The sequence below is a fragment of the Neurospora hispaniola genome (assembly GCF_033458365.1).
Source record: "Neurospora hispaniola strain FGSC 10403 chromosome Unknown B0T23scaffold_3, whole genome shotgun sequence".
Taxonomy (NCBI): domain Eukaryota; kingdom Fungi; phylum Ascomycota; class Sordariomycetes; order Sordariales; family Sordariaceae; genus Neurospora; species Neurospora hispaniola.
In genome coordinates, this window is record NW_026944408.1 from 1,476,672 (window position 1) to 1,490,478 (window position 13,807).

At 53.2% G+C, this 13,807-nt stretch overlaps 5 protein-coding genes across 5 annotated transcripts; 3 read left to right on the forward strand and 2 right to left on the reverse strand.

Annotated features, from left to right (window-relative positions):
* The first annotated feature begins 2,165 nt into the window (after positions 1 to 2,165).
* B0T23DRAFT_376561 (ribosomal protein L7/L12 C-terminal domain-containing protein) lies at positions 2,166 to 3,424 on the forward strand. Its single transcript, XM_062836973.1, has 2 exons — positions 2,166 to 2,584; positions 2,815 to 3,424. Exons 1-2 carry the CDS (start codon positions 2,384 to 2,386, stop codon positions 3,142 to 3,144), a joined length of 531 nt encoding a protein of 176 aa, XP_062693865.1. The 5' UTR covers positions 2,166 to 2,383; the 3' UTR covers positions 3,145 to 3,424.
* A 348-nt stretch (positions 3,425 to 3,772) lies between these two features.
* B0T23DRAFT_108397 (CTD kinase subunit gamma CTK3-domain-containing protein) lies at positions 3,773 to 5,531 on the reverse strand. The gene is made up of 3 exons (XM_062831819.1): positions 5,243 to 5,531; positions 4,902 to 5,078; positions 3,773 to 4,803 (listed from the first exon to the last, which is right to left on the reverse strand). The coding sequence occupies exons 1-3, from the start codon at positions 5,396 to 5,398 to the stop codon at positions 3,928 to 3,930; spliced, it is 1,209 nt and encodes a 402-aa protein (XP_062693866.1). The 5' UTR covers positions 5,399 to 5,531; the 3' UTR covers positions 3,773 to 3,927.
* Positions 5,532 to 5,917: 386 nt separating this feature from the next.
* B0T23DRAFT_108435 (pyrroline-5-carboxylate reductase) lies at positions 5,918 to 7,560 on the forward strand. The gene is made up of 2 exons (XM_062831820.1): positions 5,918 to 6,267; positions 6,371 to 7,560. Exons 1-2 carry the CDS (start codon positions 6,210 to 6,212, stop codon positions 7,309 to 7,311), a joined length of 999 nt encoding a protein of 332 aa, XP_062693867.1. The 5' UTR covers positions 5,918 to 6,209; the 3' UTR covers positions 7,312 to 7,560.
* On the reverse strand, positions 7,561 to 9,661 carry B0T23DRAFT_108451 (histone acetyltransferase type B catalytic subunit). The gene is made up of 2 exons (XM_062831821.1): positions 9,390 to 9,661; positions 7,561 to 9,320 (listed from the first exon to the last, which is right to left on the reverse strand). Exons 1-2 carry the CDS (start codon positions 9,406 to 9,408, stop codon positions 7,813 to 7,815), a joined length of 1,527 nt encoding a protein of 508 aa, XP_062693868.1. The 5' UTR covers positions 9,409 to 9,661; the 3' UTR covers positions 7,561 to 7,812.
* An 818-nt stretch (positions 9,662 to 10,479) lies between these two features.
* On the forward strand, positions 10,480 to 11,995 carry B0T23DRAFT_427452 (ZIP zinc transporter-domain-containing protein; the record flags this gene model as incomplete). The annotated part of the gene is made up of 4 exons (XM_062840059.1): positions 10,480 to 10,512; positions 10,592 to 10,608; positions 10,673 to 11,737; positions 11,812 to 11,995. 4 exons carry the CDS (start codon positions 10,480 to 10,482, stop codon positions 11,993 to 11,995), a joined length of 1,299 nt encoding a protein of 432 aa, XP_062693869.1.
* Positions 11,996 to 13,807: the final 1,812 nt, after the last annotated feature.

The following is a 13,807-nucleotide window of genomic DNA, read 5'->3' on the forward strand; positions in this document are numbered from 1 at the left end:
GAGGATCTCATCTAGGCGCCCGCACCACTTGAGGAGATCTCTTGTGCCGAGTGGCCGCTCGAAGACCATGCGACCGAGCGACAGACGGGTCGAACCGCTGGTGGCCGCCAGCAACGCATCGAAGACCGCCAACACTCCTGGAACGTATTTGTGAAGCAAGGGATATCTGCTGTTGATGACATCCTTCAAGTCCTGTTGGGGAAGGGCCTTGACGTGCGTAAGCTGCCAAAGACGCAGACCAATCAAGCTGGGTAGGTTCTCCTTGTCGTTCATGCCGAGCAGCGTCCGGACAGTAGCAAATATGCGGAAGCCTTCGGTGGCTTGTATGGTCTCGCCGCGTCCAGGAATGAGCAGCTCTCCTCGCTCAATGAGAGGCAGCAATGTGCTCATGACTTCTGTTGGCGCGCGATCGAGATCCTCAATCAAGACCCATCTTCCCTCCTTGACGGCAGTGGTCAACACACCTGGGCGCCACGAGAAGGAACCGGGCTTCGAATCGGTGGTATATAGTCCAAGCAGCATCTTGGCGTCGGTTTGCTCGTTCAGGTGTAGTGTCACTAGTTGCTTCTGCTTGCCTAACTCGCGCGCAATCTCGTGGACTAGGGAGGTCTTGCCGGAACCGGACAGGCCGTGGAGGAGGATGGGCCCGGGTCGTTGCAGACACCCGGTGAGATTCTCGAGGTTCTCAACAGTCGTCGGGGTAAGTGCGAGGGTGGTGGGAGCAGTCACAGGGCCGAGGGGACGCGGGAGGACTGTCTTTCCATATTTGACAACTAGAGGAGTGAGGTTCTGTTCTGGGATGACTGTGATATTCAATTCGACAGTCGCATCGTCAACCGCACTAGTTTGTTGGTATTTACTGCGAAAACTCTGGATGTCTTCACGTCTAGAATCCTCGTGTAGACTGAGGAACGCATAGTCGGCTTCGCGCCCGTCGAGCTCTGCGACAAGGCTGGTATCTGTGGGTATGTGCTTTTCGAGGAGGGCTTCGATCTTGACATCGGCGGCATTATGAAGCTGGCAGAAGATTCGGACGGCAAGATATCGGACGATGGGGTTCTCGTGTGCGAACAGGGTCTGTATTTGGGATGGCTTTGACAGGCCGGCGTAGGTGCGCTTGTCAAAGTTGTTGAGCCTCCAGAGGGCTAGGAGGACAATTGGGAGGTCATCTGGGCGGATCGAAGCTAGGTCAAGGGAATCGAGAGGTTTGAGTTCTGAAGAAGTATCATTGTCGTTGTCGTTGTTGTTGTGATTACCACCATTAACACCACCAAAAGATCCTCCTCGAAGATGCGACACGAGGAAGACAGACAGCGACGGGGCGAAGGGCAATATCCTTGCGAAAGCGGCAAGGACTCGCGTATCGAGTTTTGCAGAAGACAGAATCCATCGGGCGCAAATATCGGCAGAAACAGACTCGAAATGGGTAAAGATGCGGTCGGTGGCTGTCGAGACAAGAGCGGCGCTGGCAATGGCATCGAGGAATTTGGTCGATTGGTGATCCTGGATCATGAGCAGCAACTCTGGCGGCAAGAGGTCCAAGGTGGTCGCATCGCTAAGGAGCGACGCCCTCTGCTGGCTCACATCGATCACGGCCATATTGGCCAGGGAAAAGCGACGGGACGGGTTGGCGTGAATGTCGTCGTCGTCGTCGTTGTGAAAAACGGTGATGTTTTTCTTAGTCTCTTTTTTTTTTTTTTTTTTTTCTCCAACTTTTTTGCCCATTGAACTTCGCTTCCTCCCGTTTGGAACTTTTTCCCACATGATATTCCTTATCGCACTGAACGATAGTGGGGTACATGCTACTTAGCGCTAGGCGCATGTGCTGGGGTGTACTCTAGAGGTACACTAGTGTAGTGTAAGTCGGCTGCGGCAGGCAAGGGAGCCGTCTTCTTTAAAAGTGGAACCTAGTCCGGGTGGGACGAACAGCCCAGCGGCAGAGGCGCGCTTGGGATGACAGGGGCCCATCCTTTAGCGCGTCTTCAGTGGGCTTCCAGGTACAGAGGTACCTAATCCCCAGACTCGCGCGGGGCAGGCAGCTTGGGTTTTCCCCTCCAGCTGCAGCTTGGGTCAGCCAGCCGTCATAGATCCAACTTGCACACCCAAACCACCAAGTTGCCAACTGCCAGCAGTGGGTCCCAGATTTCGCAGCACCCGGGAGCGCGCGACAACGTCCCCAAAAAAATATCTCCGTTTAGTTGTTGTACGGTTCGGTTGTACGATCCTCGAAGTCGACGTCGACGGCAAGCCTCCCTCCCCAAAAAGAGAACCCCAATCCGACCGCCCCCGCGCGCCCTCTCTCTTTCCTTCCTCCGGTCCGAGTCCGACTCCCCTCTCTCCATCCATCCACACAACCCACCACCAACACACACACACCCCAACAATGTCTCTCTCGGTTCGCTTCGCCGCGCAATGCGCCGCCCGCCAGCTCCGCGCATCCACCCGGGCTTCGAGCTCCCTCCTCGTCCAGAAGCGCTTCGAGTCCACCGCCGCCCCTGCCGCCAACCCCAAGATTTCCGCCATTGTTGACCAGATCAGCACCCTGACTCTCCTCGAGACCTCGGAGCTTGTTTCCAGCCTCAAGGTACGCCCGATTTAAATAAAGCACGAGAAGAAGAACCCGGAGCCGGGAACCGGGACACACAACCCGATCGGAGCATGTTTCAAGGTTCCGGATGTTTTGCGCCCCGACCCGACCCGGCCCGGCCCCGGACGGATAGACAGACCTATCTTATACTACCTAGACTCAAGTCGCACATGTACATGGGCACTAACACTAACACACTCACTCCCTCTCTTCTTTACACAAAACAGTCCCGCCTCAACATCCCCGATCTCCCCGTCGGTGGTTTCGCCGCTGCCGCCCCCGCCGCTGCCCCCGCCGCCGCTCCCGCTGAGGAGGAGGAGGCCGCCCCTGCCGCTGCCGAGAAGACCCTGTTCACGCTCAAGCTCGAGAAGTTCGACGCCGCCGCCAAGCCCAAGGTCATCAAGGAGGTCAAGAACCTGCTCGGCCTCTCCCTAGTAGAGTCCAAGAAGTTCGTCGAGAGCGCGCCCAAGGTCATGAAGGAGTCGGTACCAAAGGAGGATGCCGAGAAGATTGTCGCCGCCATGAAGGAGCTCGGCGCCACTGTCACCATGGATTGAACTGCTTCTGCCTAGTAAAAGGGTGGTTGCTATGGTTATTGTCTCTGTGTGGTGGTGTGGTGGGTGGAGGCGCCCGTGTGTGTGTGTTGTCGTTGTTTTGTAGGATGGTCACGTCCCTCCCCCGCAGAAAAAGAACCAAACGAGGAGATCTTTTCCAGACACCACAGATGCCGGAAAGATATTTTCTTTTTTTTTTTTTCCTCTAATGATGATCATGACGGACAGAGTTGGAAGAAATTCCAGGGCCTTGGGAAACACATAGAGGGGGATTCTCGGTGTCTCATCTACATTATATCCTCATGGGGGAAGGGGGGAGTGGCGGACACAGATTCCTCACAACAACATATACCACTTGTACGTGTACAAAAAGCAATGAAACATGTAACATTATATCATACTACGAGAACTGGGATGGATACAAGAACGGGTTGCCAGCGAAAACAAGAGAGTCTCTGCCGACGATATTACCGTGAACAGACGGATGCCGCTTCTAAGCTAGTAGTATCTCCCCACTTTCGCTTTTTGGAAGCCATATAGAGTTGAACAGCCAAAACATAAACGCCGTCCAATGCATACCTCATGTGATCTGTATCACAAAACTTCCCCCTTCCTTGTTTTCTTATTCTCAACCTTCTTTCACTCCAGCATTCTCAACCTCCTTCTCTTTGCCTCCTTCAATTTTCTTCTTTCTATCGCATTCCTACCAGCGCGCCTCTTGTATCCAAATCCACCCGTGTCATTCCTGGTGGTCTTTCTAAATTCCCAGCTTCTCTTCTCGGTTCCCTAACCCGAAGTCATCTCCACATCTTTATCTTGCTTCTCCTGTTGCTCCTTTTCCAGCAGCTGCAGCTGCTTCCTCCTCGCCATCTCGGCAATCTCCCCACCAATCGACATTGGCTTTTCCTTCATGTTATCCCCATTCATACCATCATCCCTCTCACCCCCGTTTTTCACCTCCTCCTCTTCTTTATTTCCATTCCTCCCTCCCTCCGCCTTCCCTGATACCCCATTAGCACCGGCGGCGGCGACACCATTCTTCCCACCCCCGCCCCCGTTACTGGTAGTAGTATGCCCGCACCCCGCACCACCACCACCACCACCACTCCCTCCAATCCCCGCCTGCAAACTCCTCTCCCACTCCTCCTGCTCCTCCCATATCGTTCTCATGTCGTCATCCCCCAACTCTGACGTCTCCTCAAGCAATCTATCCATCTCCTCTCCGCTCGGCACCGCCCAGATATTCTCCCTCAGCCGCTTATGCCGCTCACGATCCTCCTCGATACGTTGTTCGACTTGTTTCTTGTCGAGACGAGGGGCGGCCATGTTGACGCCTCCGCCGCGTTTACTCAGATTGCTATGCTGGTTGCTAGAGGGAGGTCCGCCGGCGGCGGCAGTGGAAGGGAGGGTACCTGCTGCTGTGGAGGAAGGAGGAAAAGGAGGAGGGTAGGAAGAGTGGATGGCGGTTTGCGAGGGGGGCATGTTGGTATCGTACCCCGCTGCTGTTGAGAGGTTGTTGTTGTTGTTGTTGTTGGCAGAAGGAGAGAGGACGAGGTCGCCCTGGGAGGAAACGTAGGATTCGCCGCGTTCGCGGAGAACTTCAAAGATGTCGGTTAGGATGGTGGCGTCGAGGAAGGTTTTGGCGTGGAGGGCTTGGAGGACCTATTGTAGATTTGTGTGTTTTTTAGCATTGGCTGGGGATAGGGGGGGGGGGGGGGGGGGGGGGGATGAAGACGGGTGAGAAAGGCAAAAACACAAACCTTGCGGACAACCTTGACGTTAGCCGCCCCTGACCCGTCATCCGGCGCCACGGCATCGACCACACGAATAATGTCCCGCTGCATCATGCGGATGTAATCCTCTTGTCCGTCTTTGGAGGCCATGTCGAGAAAGTGCTCGATGAAGTACATGATGTTGGCTCGCATGTTAAGATTGCTCTGGCCACCTTGTTAGTGAATGTCTTGAGTGAGCCAACGAGCCGTGGGGAAGAGGGAGGGATGAGCCGATGAGGGTGAGGTTGGATGGTTTGACACCAGCGCAATTCGACTTTCCCGATATGATTGATTGACTGGACAAACATGAAGATAAAGGATAAACACACCCTCTCAAGCTGCTCCAGAATGCAAGAGTGCAAATCTTCAGCTAGATCCTTGTGTCGGAGAGCATACTGTGCTGCCTTTTGCGAGGATGTCACGGAGGCACTTAGTTGGCGGAGCTGGTTTGTGAAGCGCATGCGCACCTCGAAAGGGTCGGCCATTTTTGCTTCTTTGGTGATGAAAGTTGTTTTGCGTCTAGATGCTGGTAGTTGTTGAAGATGTATCAATTGTGTAAGTGATGCAGTCGGGATGGGGGGAAGGGGGGTCCTGGTGTGACTGAAACTGCTATGGGTTGTTGTTCGGGTGTAAGTGAATGGATGTAGTTGAGTTACCCCAATTGTTCACCTTTTGCCCGATGTTTATATACTTTTATTATCTGCTGCCTTGCTTAAATGCGCTTGCATAACCGGCTCATCTGCACCTGCTTTTAATCTTGACGAAATTGTACAGTTCTGCAACTGACGTTGACTTTGACTTGAAATATCAAGTGGAATACGGCATTCATGAATATGACAGACACGAAAGCATTTCAAGGTTGTCGTCGCCAACAACACAAGAAACAGTCAAAAAGAAGAAAGGACGTTGAACTTGGGTAACCACACTAACCCGCATATAGCAGGCGGTGAGTATGTTAACGAGGCGCTAGTCATCTTAGTACTGTGTGGTAGCGATACCGGGGTCCTAGTGGGGTTTGTTTACAGCGGAGTTACAGCGGGCAAATTCTCCACTGACCGATAAAGTGATATCACAACTCAGGATCGATGAATAAGTTCCCGTTTTGGGCCTCATCGAGATCGTCTTCACAACTTCACTGATCGACCTCTTTTTCTTATCTCCCCGACAGGAACCAACTCGTTTATTTATTCTCTTCCACTTTTGGAAGATCAGAATAAATAACAACTGTCGTACCTTTACACTCTCAACTCAGTCGCTCAAAATTCCCACCCACAACACACAACAACAACAACAAGAATGGCTGCTCCTCAAGTAAAGAGCTCCTCCGAGCTCACCATGGCCGTTCTCGGCTGCGGTAAGTGATCATTCCCACATCTCACTCACCTCACACGCCCGCCACAACCCTTTCCTAGCTCACCCAAAGAATGTCAAACATGGTACTAACCCTACTCTCCCAGGAACGATGGGCATCTCCATCCTCTCCGGCATCCTCTCCTCCCTTTCCTCCATCGCCCAAGACCCCTCTCCACCACCCACCAACCCGCCCGCCCTCCCGCGCCACTTCATCGCCACCGTGCGCTCCCAATCCTCCGTCGCCAAAGTCGAGTCCGCCCTCTCCCCGCTCGTCAAGCCCTCCGTTTCTACTCTGCGCGTCCTCCAATCCACCTCCAACGTCTCCGCCGTCGCCGAAGCCGACATCATCCTCCTCGGATGCAAGCCCTACATGGTCTCTGGCCTGCTTTCCGCATCCGGCATGAAGGATGCTCTGACAGTCAAGCACACCGAAGGCCACGCGCGGTCCCAAAAGATCATCATCTCCATTTGCGCGGGCGTGACGGTTCCGGACCTGGAACGGGTCTTGCGCGAGGACGTCAGACTTTCCGCCGATGACCTGCCGATTGTGGTGCGCGCGATGCCCAACACGGCCAGCAAGATCAGGGAGAGCATGACGGTGATCAACACGGTTGATCCCCCGCTGCCGGATAGCACCACGGAGCTGTTGACGTGGATCTTTGAGAGGATCGGCGAGGTTGTTTACTTGCCTCCGAACTTGATGGACGCGTGCACCAGCTTGTGTGCTTCGGGCACGGCGTTCTTTGCGCTGATGATGGAGGCGGCGGCGGATGGAGGTGTGGCGATGGGGTTGCCTAGGGCGGAGGCGACGAGGATGGCGGCGCAGACCATGAGGGGCGCTGCTGGGTTGGTGCTGGAGGGAGAGCATCCGGCGATTTTGAGGGAGAAGGTGAGCACGCCGGGCGGGTGCACGATTGGCGGGTTGTTGGTGTTGGAGGAGGGTGGGGTTAGAGCAGCGGTTGCGAGGGCGGTTAGGGAGGCGACGGTTGTTGCGAGCTTGTTGGGAGGAGGGGGAGCGAAGAATGTCAATGGTACTAGGCATTAGAGCCCCAGAGAAAAGGGGAGGTGAGGATATAAGGTGAGGTCTGCCAGAAGGAAGGTCCTAGACGGTGTTGGTAAAAGCCTGCCTCTGGACGGAAAAGCTAGAAAGTCTCGAAACCAAAGTACCAAAGGTAGACAGACAGGTGGATAGTGAACAGCACGCGGAGGTTCATGTCATTTTTTATCTCCAAACCCCTCAGAAAGAATGGGTTGGGGTTCATAGATAGTTAGAGACCATAAAAAGGCGCCAGACGCCCCTTCAATATGTACAAATAAACAACAAATACAGTCATACCGGGAAAAACATATGCTCGCACCAACAATGCTATTTTCAACCTATGTGCAAGACATCCACCCCAAGCATAGGCTAGTATGCATTACAGATACCACCTCATATCATTCGGGGGAAAAATGCCATATTTTCGATGCTCAAACCCTTAGAGATGTCATTGACCGCCCATCCCTCCTGTACTTTGGGACTTTGTCATGGGTAGAGAGGTAGACTCTATGCATTTCCGCTCTCAACCTTGGCCTTTTTGCTCGACACAGCAGCTGTTTCCTCCGTCTGCTCAACCTCGTTCAACTTGCGCTTACCATTAGCAGCAGAAGGAGTAGCCGGCACTTGATCACTCGCAGTCTCACCATCAGCCTGAGCCAGCTTGCTCTGCTCCTCAGCCTTGATCAGCAACCGAGCATAATCAAACTCCACACCAGCAAAAACCTTGGCCAGCTCCTCCCTGCGCTCCTTAAGCTCCAGCTGGCCCAGCGCGTCCCTGTTGTGCACGTATAGCCTCCGCTTGACGAGCATCATCCATAACCTATACGTATGCTCGTCTTCGGGGGTGGGCTTTGGCAGGGCCTTCTCTTTGCCCTTACTCTTGCTTCTACCGCTCTGCTCCTCGTAGTCCTCATCCTCGGGAGCGCCCAGACCTGGCCGGACGCTCTCGGGAAGCTGGGACATCAGGTACATTTCGAGCACGCGGGCAAACTGCCGGGGCACGATCTTGAACTTCTTTCGGCAGGCTTCCCAGGCTGCTTGGTCGACGATATTGTTGGGTGCTTTGCCCTCCTCGGGAATCTCGACGCTGGTGTCGATCTTGAGCGCTCGGAACTCGGGTTGTTTGCTGAGGAATGCGAGGTCGGCGAGATCGCGCATGTCATCGAAGGCCTCGTTGGGGTCTTCCACCGTCAACTCGATGGTGGGCTCGTGCTTAAGGTATTGCTGGTAAATAATGCTGTAGAGGCGCGAGCCGAGGCCCTTTTGCTGAAAGGGCGGAATGATGATGAACTGGGAGATGCGGGTGCGGCAGGGGAGAGTATCGAGGTCGAAGTCGCCGTCGACAGAGAAGGTCGGGGTGTCGGTCGGGGTCTTGGATTCGGACTCTGCGGGGGGTTGGAAGGCATAGTACCGGTAGAGGGTACTGTAGCCGGCGAAATGGTAGGAGAATTTGTCGGGCTGGTTGGGAAGAGGACGCTTGTTGTAGAGGAAATAGATTGTCCATCGGTCGACTTCGGGGTCTTCCATGTCGATAGGGGTGCCTCCGTCGACAAAGAAGGGAACGAGAATCTGGATGCGGTTGAGGAGCTGCTTGACGGCAGGGTCTGTGATCTTGCCGCTGTAAACTTGGTATTCCCCATCTTTGTTGCTGAAGCTTGTGACGAGAGTTCCGGGCGGGGTCCAGTTGTCGGGAATGGACTTGAGCCGGGTTTCGAAGTCGGATTGCTTCTGGAAGGCAATTTCGGGGAGGAACTCGGACAGGACCTCGTTGATGTCGAGGGCCTCTTCGTCGGCTGTGGGCTGGTACTTTTTCTTGTAGGACACCTTGAGGTTGGGCAGCATGTCACTGGCGTTATACTGCAGATTAATGCGAAGACCCTTGTAGCCAAAGATTTGTTCTTTCTCGCCGAAGATGTTGTTTGTGTATTCCGGGTGGAAAGTGTCCAGTGTTTTCACGCCAGTGTCGGAGGGGGTGACAAGCGAGACCAGGAGGGCCTCGTTGGAAGACGTCCACCCTGTTATGCCAAGTCAGCCTGCATGTCCGGTTCCAGCGCTGGGAATTGTTTGGGGCTGTTGGAGCTTACAATCGTCGTCTCCGCTCATGGTGATGGATCTGGAGTTTGCGAAGCTGGGGATCTGGCGGGGAAGCTGCGCGGGGGAGGGGGAGGGGGGGTGTTATGAACACACAAAGCTTCGTGGTCGCGTGCTTGGGATATGTGGTAATTCTGTCGTGATATATTTGACTGATGTAAAGCTGGTGTCGGGTGGAAGGTTCCGTTACGCCGGGTGATTGTGTTGGCTCGTTGTCTGGTCAAAGAGGAAGATGATCTGATCAAGAAGTCAAAGTCGCAACTGAAAGGAGAAAGAGTCGCGGTTGGCGAACGCGTATCGATCGTTAATTGAAAGCTTGGGCCATCACTCCACTGCCGATCTTCCTTCTCGGTTAAGGTTGTTAGCGTGGGCTAGGGGCCCCTGTTGTGGCCGGCTGCTAAACGCATAGTAACAGCTTGATAGCGGCCCAACCACCAGCAGATGCCCTGATTAATGGATGCTGTGCTCTTCCATGCAACGGCTTGAGGTGACTGTAAAACCAGACATGTCGACAGGATTGTTTCACACTTTGGTATCGAGATATGCCTGTGGGCCATGTTGTCAAGGGATTCCCGTCTTGACTGATGCTTCCAGAAACCTGCTTACCAAAACGGCTCTCATAGATAGGTAGCTCCCGGTTCAAGTGGAAGCTCATGGCGGCTCAACCTAGCAAAGACCCCTCCTCAACTGAATCTAGTTGACTTGGCAGGCCCCCATTGTTAGGGCGTTTGTCAGGGCGTTTGGCGTTGCTTGGCTGAGGTGACCGCGGCGAATTGCTGCAGAGAGGTCTTGGCTGACGGGAGGTAGGTCCGGGTGTTTCCCCCCAGTGTTACTCCAATGGAAATATTTCTTTGAACAACATCAACCCCTTCCCTTCCTTGGTTGTCGATTGACCTCCCTCCCTCCCTCTTGGACCAGCTCAGTCTCTTTGTCCTGACCTCCTTCATCTTGCGGCGCGCCCTGAGGTCATCGTCATCTGGTTATTCTATATGCGCCAATGACTTTAACAACACACAACAGTTGTACATCTTAGTTCTTTCTCCTCACAAGCTCCAGTCTGGTTCCAGCTTCACAACCTCCAAGATGGGCAACTTGCTCATTCTCCTGGCCCTCTGTGTACGTCACTACAGTATACTCTACCTAATCCTAACAGAAACATAGCTGGAAGCTAACATGGTCCCATACACTGACATAGGTGGTCATGGCCTTGGCGTACGTCCATCCTCAATTGCCGTCTTTGCCGCTGGGCGCAAACTGACATCGAAGCACGGAATAGTTCCTTCTTCGCCGGCGCACTCCCCCTATCCCTGAGCCTATCGCAATCTCAACTACGATTGATATCCAGCATCGGTGTTGGAATTCTTGTCGGCACTTCCCTCATCGTCATCATCCCCGAAGGCATCGAAGCGGTCGCGACAACCAATACCGTCCAGTCGGCACATTCGCACAATGCTGCTGCTGCTGCGAGGCGCAGTCTCACGGGAGTTAGAGGGAGATCCCCAGTACAAACAGTCAACTGGCACATCTCAGGGAACCATCTGGAAGCTAGGGACGGCAATGGCGACGAGATCCCCCATATCAAGACACACAAGATCGTAACCGCCGAACAAATCCTCAAGAGCCTTCACGACAAAAGGGATGAAGAGCCAAAGGATGACACAAAATCCAGCTTCCAAAAGTCCACCAACCCCACCACCGAACAGCATGATGACGACGGTCATGACCACCACGAGAACTCTCTTCCGACATTCCAGATCGGCCTGTCTCTGACCCTCGGCTTCGCCCTCATGTTCCTCATCGACCGCCTCCCGCAGCACGCCTTCTCCTCTTCTTCTTCTTCGAGCCCGCAGACTCGACACATCTCCCTCGACAACCTCGAGACCTCCTCCATCTCCGAGTCCATTCTCGAAGGCCGTGACGGATCCTCCGAAACCGACGGCTTCCTCTCTTCCTTCCTCAGCCCCTCGCCAAAACAGGCCCGCACGCTAGCAACGACGGTGGGATTGGTCATCCACGCCGCCGCCGACGGCATTGCCATGGGAGCCAGCGCCACCACGGAGGACATGCGTCTAGGATTGATCATCTTTGTGGCCATCATGGTGCACAAAGCCCCAGCAGCTTTTGGCTTGACGTCAGTTTTGCTGAGGCAGGGGCTGTCGAAGCGGGCGGCGAGGGGGCACTTGATTGTGTTTAGCGCCGCTGCCCCCGTAGGAGCGTTGGTGACGTATTGTATCGTCGAGTTGTTCCTGGGTGGAAGTGGTGGGCAGGTAGCTGCAGAAGGGAGCCGAGGTGAGCAGTGGTGGACGGGCATGTTGTTGTTGTTCTCCGCGGGGACGTTCTTGTGAGTCTGCCCTCCTCCTCCTTTGGAGTGTGCTATAGTGATTGATGGATGGTTGACTGACTGACGATATCCAGGTATGTGGCTATGCACGCCATGCAAGAAGATAGCAACTCCCACGACCATCACTCAAGCAGCAACGGGTACGCAGACGGAAGCAGTTCGCAGCAGAGGAGGCAGCCAAAGCCGCTGAGGGACACAATGTTTACTGTCTTGGGAATGCTATTACCGCTTCTCACGCAGTTTGGACATCATCATTGAGCATGATTTCATCAAACAAAAGTTAGGTGTCTTATAGTGTTATATTTTTTTTAGTTGGATATGGCAAAGGCATGCAAGCGTTTGCGTTCATGGCCAAGCCACCCCCTAGCGAATACACCTCATTTGACAAGCAACCCTGGGCGACTAGAGACTGTTATCTATGGCTGTGTATAACGGAAGCTTGGAGGTTTCCGTCCTTTGTGCTTGACAAAGTGTTACGATGCTTGGGGCTGGATATCTAACAAAGCAGAACCGTGAATCAAACAGTTTGGTAGTGGCAACTGTATGCTGACAATTCAGGGAAAGCCAGAGACGACGGCTCTGATAAAGGGGCAGGACTAGGCACCGCATTACACACTCTACCACTCATCCAACCAGGCTGCATTCGATGCAGGAGGTGTTGGAGTATTTTTTATATAAGAAGTATCCTACTTGTCATCAATCTATGAGAGGCTACAGCTGACTCTATTTCTAAAGCGTGTGATACCTACCATAATCTTCAAAGTGTCCATTGAAAGCGGAGAGGTACGTACGGCCATTGTTTCAAGGATGTCATAAGAAATAGAGGCCTTTGCTGACACAAAGACGAAGTAGATACCGGTATATTATACAACTTTGAGGATCACTACCATCGAAGACAGCTCTACCTTCGCCGACAACTACACTACCTTCGACGGTTTTCTTTCTCGAAGTCTTGTCCCTTGTTGACATCTATATACTATCGACGACCTTTTACATTTCAACATATTCACAATGACCCAACATGTGCTCCATCGAGCTTTCAAGAAGCATGTTCATCTTCCAGGCGCAACCAGATGCCTCAGATGCCTGGAAAACAGACCTGGTTCTCAGCGCAGAAGAAAAATGTGGCGTGTCCTCTGCGAAGATGGCCATTACTGTAGCGGTTGCTACACTCGTGAGATATCTGAATTGGGGACCTTAATGACCTCCCCATACCTTCTGCACGCATTTACACCTTAAAATTCCATTGTGGATCAATATATATTTCTCTCAGCGTAAGTTTCCCTTCATCTCCTTGCCCCCTGAGATCAGACGCTTGATCTACTGCGAAGTCATCACTCTCCAATCCCCGACATATTACCACCGTCGAATCTCTTGCCTCTTCTTCCCGCAAAATCCGCGCAAGAGGACTCCACGAGTACTTCACAGACAACTCCCCCCCCTCAACAACTTCTTCTCTCCCCCTACCGGTATATCCTAAGCACTGCCCTTCTCCCTATCAGGCATGAGTGAAGAACGGGCTTAAAGACAGCCTGGCTCCTGGCGATTTGTTGGAACACCTGCGGATCTTGTGAAGGTTGAGGCTAGCAGGTTCGACGACATGAGACGACATCGACAATTATTTCACACATAATCTTGCTAGCCACAGATTTGCCTGCCTAGTGATTTCCAAGGTGAAGGGGATTGGCACCTTTGTGGACCTTAGATCTTAAATTGGGTCTAAAGACAACCTTCACGCAGCCCTTCCCATGGATTTTCCATTCACCGGCACTCCGCTCTCGGTGTTATATAAGGCTGCCTTGGCTCCCATCTCCCCTTCTTCCGTTAAGCAACTTCAGTCAGCCTGAGTTTCCAACGTCGACTTTCTACCTCCGACATTTCCCCAGTATATCTTAATGAGTTAAGGCTTCCGTATCACATCTTCACAGCACTTTAACGATTATTACCTCTTAACAGATTCTCCTCTTCTTAGATCCACTTCTACCTTCGACAAGATTTGTTTTCACGACAGTTATTTTCGACTATATTCACATTCGGCAACCTTCACTCACAATAACCTCCACCCTTAAC